Consider the following 7,303-nt stretch of genomic DNA (forward strand, 5'->3'; position numbering starts at 1 on the left):
GGGGAGGGGGCTTCCCCCCTGCCACTGCTGGAGGGGCTTTGGGACTTCCGATGCCCTGAGCCTCCACGGTCCTGGACCCCTCCCCCGTCAGTCCCAACAGGGAGCCCACAGCCCGCGGTGGCGGGCTCCCCTGCAGGCCCCACCCAGGCCCAGGTGGGCTCCCAGAAAGGGCAGTTGCTGGGGCGGGGGCTCTACCCTCCTCCTCCGGCATCATTTTTAACACCCGGGGCAGCCTGGTGACTTCAGCAGTTTGGCATGCTGGCTTCTCCGCCCTGCCCTGCCCCTCCCTGGCCCCGCTGTGGTCCTGCGGCTGTGGGGTGGCCAGCGGGGGTCCTCCCGCAATCCCACACCCAGTTCACCCGGCCTCCCCTGCCGCCTTCAGTCCCCTCTCCCCCACCCCTGCCCTCCTGGCTGAGGCCCCGGCTGGGCTGTCACCCACCTTGTTCAGGACGTCCTTCTGGGAGCCCAGGTAGAGGTGTGGCAGAATGCGGGTCAGGCCCACGCTGGGCACGGGCAGGCAGGGCTGGGAGAGGCTCACGGGCAGCAGGGCGGTGGGCTTGCCCTCGCAGAGGCCGGGGAAGCAGGAGGAGAAGGTGGCGAAGCCCCCTGCAGCGGGAGGCACGGGAAGGCATGTCAGGTGGCCGCGGGGCAGGGAAAACATCTGGGTGTCCGTCCCCGCAGGACTCAGCCACTCCTGCCCATCAGAGCCTGCCCTCAACTTAGCTCCCAGCCGCCGGCGAGCACCTGGTCCGTGGTGGGAGAGGGTGGCATGGCCACAGCCCCATGCCTCCACCCTCATACCTCCTCTGCCTGACAGAGGCCACCGGGCTGGGGACGCTGCTGCGATGCCCATAAACATGGAGCAGGTTTCCTGGCGAGGGTGTGGCCCTCACGGCCCCTCTGTGCCAGCCGCCAGGGGCAGGCTGGGCCTTCCCCCCCGTGCTGATGCAATCCAGCTCCCTGCAGTTGGCTGGGAGCCCCAGGCCAAGGCTTGGGATTCTGAGGGGCCCTCCCCTCCTGGTATGACATCACCCCCTGGAATGGGCACAGCCCGCAGGGGCATTTGTGGTCAGGCTGTCGCTCCACTCTACCCAGTGGGAAAGGGTGCGGAGATGAGGAACCCCCCCGCACGTGACCAGCGTACGCCCCGCCGCCTTTACACACACGCAGTTCTTGGCTGTGGGCTGGGGGAAGGAAGCCCTCCGCGCTCCCCTGGCTGGGAGCCCCCGAGTGTGAGTCCTTGGCATGTCTGACTCAGTGACCACGGGCAGCGCACGCCACGCCTCTGGCCTCGGCTTCCTCATCCTGCTGGCCACACAGCATTGCTGGGAGGCTCAGAGAAGACAATGGCCAGGGAGACACAGGGAGCCCGGGCTTGGGTGCACCTGGCCTGACTGGGTTGACTCAGCCAGAAATGGGGCGGTACCCAGTGGCAGCTGCCCGCGCTGGAGGGTGAGGTGGGAACGGTTGGGTGCCACCCCAGCCAGCTGCACTCTGGGGACACAAGTCCCCATGCAAGTGGGCTCCTGTCCGTGGCCTCAGCCCACCCATCCAGCCCAGGGACGGCTGGGCCAAGGCTCCCCTATATTCCAGGAGGAGGCAGGAGGTGAAGCAGGGTCTGGACCCAGGGACCCCCAGGGCTCTTTCTGCTGTGGTCTGCAGAAGAGGCTGGTGCCAGGGCCCTGAGGGGTCCCGAGGACTGAGGTCTGGTCTCTCAGGGCTGACCAGGTGGCTGGTTTGTGCACACCCCCCACAAGCATGCCTGCCATGTGAACTCCCGGTGCCCCGAAGGGGGCTGGACTCAGGGGGCCCTAGGGAGGGGGCATCTCCAGGCTGGGTGAGTCAGGCACCAGCCTGGGAGGGGAAGTCCCCGCCTTGAGAACCTGGCCAGACGGGGAGAAGCAGGCGGCCACTGTCACCCGCGATGCCACAGCTCACGGATTTCTGAGTGCAGGCTGAGCTGCGTGCCGGGGCGCTGCGGGTGGGTCCTGAGCCCGGTCCCCTGGCTGTTCCTGACAGAGGAACGTCCCCTAGAGGGCAGGGTGTGCACCATCTCCAGCAGACTCCTCTGGCATAGGTCTCCCTGCCTCCCCCCATGCCCTTCCCTCCACGCTCTCTGGTTGGGGGGGTAGATACCCCTCCCTCCTCCCCACCTCCGCCATGCCCTTCTCTCCGAGCTCTCGAGGGCCTGGTCAAAGGGGGTGGGTGGGTTCCATGAGAACCATCCCCAGGTTTCTTCCCAAGGAGGAAGATGGGAAGGTCTCTGGATGAGGGGCAGAGGCCTGACAGCCTCTGAGGCCATTCCTCAGGGAGGCGACCCAGGACGCCACAGGCAGAGCCAGGCTGCATGAGCGCCCTCCGTCCCCACCCTGTGGACGTCAGACCTGGCAGGGACTGAGGCACCAAAGATGTCAGGGCTACCCGGGCTCTGGGAGTGGATGGCGGGGTGGGCACCAGGGTTGAATGAGGGACCCCCGCTTCCCCTGTACCCTCGCTTTGAGGGGTGGTGGGGCACCACTGCTTGACGGTGACTTACGGTGAGATCCCAGTCATGCTCAGCACGGCTGGGAGGCTCAGAGAAGACAGACGCCTCCCCACGAGCAGACCCGGCGGGCACTCACAGCCCATCACAGAGTGTTCCTGACCACTAGGGGTGGAGCACCCTGCCCGCCCCATCTCCTCTCCACCCTGCCTGCTGCCAAGGCTGCGGGGTTGGCTGTGGGGCCCAAGGACCAGGCGACGGACCCTCACCACAACACTGGCCTGGCTCTGGGCAGGGACCGCCCCATCCCCTCCCATTTCCATCCCTGCCAGATGTCCTGAGCCCTGCAGCTGGGGAGGGTTGGGGAGAGGGTGAGAGCTGAGGTCCTGAGACCCGGCATGGCCTGTCCCCCCACCCTGTGCCACTTTCCACAACCCTCCTGTGGCAGAGAGGGGTCCCTTTCCCTCCAGTGGCCCCTCTCCCTGGCGCTCCTCCCAGCCTTGCCCACGGAGGGTCGGCCTCTCGTCCTGGCCTGGACCATCCCCAGCAGATGGACAGAGGAGCGTCACCCCTGTGCTGTGTGTCACCCCGAGTGTCACTTCCCCTTCAGAGGGCAGTATCCCTGTCCCACTCATTGTTCTCCCTGTCATTCTCACTGGTCCTGGAACGGCAGCCCAGGGTGCAGGCCATGCCCACCCCAGGGGTAAGGGCTGGCGGGCGAGGCTGGGGACTGTCCTGAACCCCGATCCTGACTTGCTGTCACTGTGAGCCCACTTGATACCACGGGCTGGACTCTGTCCGGGCTTGGTCATGGAGAGATGGGGACCCATACTTGCAGGGTTGACCTGGAGGGCTGGAGGGCAGCTCCAAGGGCTCAGAGAGCTGGTGGGCACAGCCAGGCCCCAGGTGAACCTTCCTGCCAAACCCCCGATGGGGCCTTCCCCACCCAGTGCTGGGCGAGGGGCCCCAGCCTCCCACACTGCCCCCTTACCCGCCTGACAGGACTTTAGGGTGCTGGGCTTTTCTCAGGCAGCCTGGGGGTGACGGAGGGAGCCACTTGGGGACTCTCCTTCTTAGCCTCCAGGGGGACCTCATTGCCTCCAGCCCCAGCAGAACCACAGCTCTCTCTCTCCCTTCCCCTCCCCTCCCCTCCCCTCCCCACGGCTCAGCCCCAACCAGACCTGGGGACAGGAAGAGGGCCTGGTCAGAGCGTGTCCGTGTCGCTCTGGCTTCTTGGTCAAGGGCTCACACAGGTACACGCAGACCCCAGATCACACCAGATGAGCTCAGGGTCACTACAGATGCCAGAGGCCGGGTGCGGGGAGCATGTACCCACACACAGAGATGGGTTTGGCCACCCGACACCTACCACCATGCATGGAGGCGCGGTACCTGTGACCACGCTGGTCCAGCGGTGTGGGTGTGGGGCTCGCACCCAGACACACACAGAGGGGGCCGCACCCTCAAACACTGGATGCTGAGCTCCCCCCACAAGCCTCCTGGGTGCCCTTCAGGGCTGGGCTCGGGTGGCGCCCTGGGAGGGGGCTGACACCTCCCCTCCCCCTTGCCCTGGCAGCCTCCCTCCAGCTGGGTGGAAGGTCCCAGCCTGGTGGTCCATTCCCCGTACCATGGGTTGTGAAGGGGTCGGCCCAGCCCCTGGCGTGCAGAGACCAGGTGGCAGGATTCTGGACAGAGACCCCGGCTGGGGTTTGCACACCCCTGGGATGGACCGGGCTCTGGGACCTGGGCCACCCCGGGGCTGGAGTCTAACAGAAATGCGGGGAAGGAAGCAGTAGAACCACAGTGGGTGCCAGCCTGGGTGTGCTTGTATGTTGGTAGGGGGGCTCCCCAGCCCCAGTGCAGGGGGTGGGGGGGATGGCTGGCTGGCTGCAGCCCTTGGGGGCCCCCTGTTGACTAGGCAGCAGCCTGGCCACTGGGCTGTGGCTGGGCAACCTACTCTCAGTTGGAGCCTTCAGGGGCTTTCCCTGGAGCGGACCCTCAGGGGGTCTCTGCCTCCTCCTTCTGACAGGTGTCCTGCGGGGGAGGGGCTCCCAGGGCAGAGATCCCTTTGTCTGGATCCCACCACTGGCCGAACCCCGCTGTGTGGTTTCCTCCGGCGGTGAAGGGGATCCTGTGGTGTGAGAGGGGTCCCAGCGAGGGGACAGCAGGGCTCCGAGAACCCCAGAGGTAGAGGCCCTCCCTGCGCCGGCAGAGGCGGCCTCCTTGGACCCCCCGGCTCCAGCAGGCTGAGGGTGGAAGGCGGGGGGTCCCCGGGGCTCACCTGTGAGAATGGCCACGCTGTCGAAGCAGCCGTCCAGCTTGCTGAGCAGGATGGAGAGGAAGCTGTCTGCGGCCAGCACGCTGGCATCCCGCGTGCTCTGGTCATATACCACCACGTCCTGGGGCTCTGTAGCCTCCACCTGGGGTGTGGTGCGGGGTCAGGGCACGGCAGCACAAGTCGGTGCCCTGCCCCCACCCCAGCCTCGGCCAAGGAGTAACAGGGGTCAGATGACAGAATGGGCAGTTTCAAGGGGAGGGCCGGGGCACACAGGAGCCACGTCCAGGCCAAGGGGCCTGGGGATGGATACTGGGTGGACACTGTGGGCCAGGCCTGTGCCAGGGAGACACAGGTGAGTGTGATGGGGTCCCCGGGGGCACAGGTGTGGCCAGGGCTGGCTCTCGGCGTGTCTGAGGCCCAGGGAAACCCATCCTGAGCCAGGGATTTCGGAGGGGGTGTGCCTGGGCTCTTGGGGGCTAACTGCCCCGCCGTGTGTCTCCCTCCCCCACTGCCCCCGGGGGAATGGAGGGCCCCACCCCACGCCTGGCCGCAGCTGGGGCCCGGGTCCCGCCTGCCCCTCCCACCCCAGGGCCCAGATGTTCAGTGGCTTTGGCTCACACAGCACTGGTGCCCCGCCCCCGGGCATACTCAGCCCTTAAGCCAGCTGAGCCTGGCCCGGCTGGGTGATGTCACCAGCAGCCAATGGGACGGCACTCTGGCTGGGAGTCCTTGCTGGGGGCGATTAATCACCGGATTCCCCTCCTGGAAGCCAAGGAAGCCGCAGGGAGCAGCTTCTGGCCTGGGGGTGGGGGTGGGGGGGGACGGGGGACACACTCCCTGTGGCTGGCGGCCATCCCACCCAGGTCCTGTCACGGTTGGCTCTGGGCGGACCAGGCAGGTGACCCAGCAGCCCCCCAAGCCCTAGGCTGTGGGTGTGTCACCCTCAGGCTCCCAAGGCAGTGGGAGAAAGATGCCATCACCTCCACAGGTCACTGGCCCCCCGTCCCTCCCTGGTAGTTGGACTTCATGGTCCTGGGGAGGGGTGAGTTTCCCTCCCCAGCAGGACATTCCTGGTGGGGAGCACGGAATCCTCGATGGGGGCAAGGCCTCGGTGTGAGCTCCTTGGTCATGCCTCCTGTCCTCAGAGAAGTCAGACCCAGCCATCCCTGTCACCCGTGTGTCCCTGGCAGGGCTGCCCCCTGTCCTGCCCCCAGTGTGTCCACACCTCGCCCGTCCATTCAGGGCTGCTCTCTGAGCTTTGTGCCAGCCCCGGGGGGCAGAGTGCTGTCTTGTGTGGAGAGGCCCAGGCAGGGCAGGGGACTCCAGGTGCGAGGGCCGGGGGGGTGAGCCCAGGAGGTCGCCCTGGGCAGGGACACAGCCCCACGACGGTGACCCCGAGGAGGAGGAGTCCGCTCGCACCGGCCTGTCAGCCGCAGACCCTGGAGGGGTGGGGCCCGGCGGGAGGCACTCGGCCCAGTACCTGGCTGCGCACGGCTGGCTGGATAAGCTCCGTGATGGTGACTTTGCCCTGCTGCAGCCGCCGCTTCACCAGCTTGGAGCAGCAGATATTCACGGAGCTGAGCACGTGCCAGCTGTTGTACTCCACGAAGGAGCGGCTGTCGATGACCAGCGGCCCCCCAGGCCCACTCCGCAGCAGGCTGGCCAGCTTCCTGGCGTCCATCACCTTCCTGGGGAGCTGGTCCCCGGCCATGGTGGGACAGTGGGCGGCGGGGAGGAGGCACCCCTGGCGTGAAGAGGGGCTGCGGCCTCGCGTCGGGAGCGACCTAGCACATGGCGCCGGACCTGCGGGGACAAGCAGACGTTAGTGGCGCTGTGGGTCAGGGTGGCTCCCCGGGGGGCCCCCCAGGACCAGGACGGGTGGGGCCGGTCATGAGCGCTTGCCATGCGCCCTGGGGCCCTTCTCCCTCTGCATGGATGGGGTCTTGTCGGGGAGGGAGAGTCCTCGGGACAGACCTGGCTCAACCCTTGACCTGTTCAGGTCACGGCGCCAGCTCTTGGCAGGATGGCACCGGGGGGCCAGGAGGCCAAGCGGGTCCCAGAGGAGAGGCTCTTGGCAGGACAAGGCCTGGGGCTCCCTCCTCTGGGCCCTGGGCTCGTCGACACACATTCCAAGACCCTGGCCCTGGGATGCAGACCTCGCCCCTCTGACCTCCATGTCTCCGCCATCCCCCAGGCGATCAGCAAGCCAGGGGTCCAGAACTGCCTCTCCCGGTCCCTCACTGCCGAGCCCACTGCCCCGACCTCCCAGCCTCCCTCCTCCCTTGGCTCAGTCGCCAGAGCCCCATCCCTGGGTTCATCTCCGGGGCAGTTCCGTAAGCTGATAATCTGGGCCCTGGGGGATGCCAGGCCTTGGGCGACCTCCATTTTCGAGCAGGCTCGGGGGTGGGCGGACAGGTAGGTCAAGATGCCGGAGGGGTTCGGGCCTGGGGGGAGGCATCTCTGCCCCTGCAGGCCAGGGTTAGCTCACACCGCCTGGGGGCCCCTCAAAGGGTCTGGGGGCCGCTGTCCGGCTCCCGCAGGGG

General features: G+C 67.3%; 1 protein-coding gene across 1 annotated transcript; it reads right to left on the reverse strand.

The window, feature by feature from the left end:
• Window positions 1–439: 439 nt before the first annotated feature.
• On the reverse strand, window positions 440–6,520 carry LOC103255296 (dual specificity protein phosphatase 8; the record flags this gene model as incomplete). The annotated part of the gene is made up of 3 exons (XM_008053264.1): window positions 6,241–6,520; window positions 4,764–4,902; window positions 440–606 (listed from the first exon to the last, which is right to left on the reverse strand). Coding segments are annotated over exons 1-3 (537 nt in total), but the record flags the coding sequence as incomplete, so codon positions are not given.
• Window positions 6,521–7,303: the final 783 nt, after the last annotated feature.

This window comes from Carlito syrichta, unplaced genomic scaffold (genome assembly GCF_000164805.1).
Source record: "Carlito syrichta isolate Samal-C Ts95f unplaced genomic scaffold, Tarsius_syrichta-2.0.1 Scaffold287998, whole genome shotgun sequence".
NCBI lineage: Eukaryota > Metazoa > Chordata > Mammalia > Primates > Tarsiidae > Carlito > Carlito syrichta.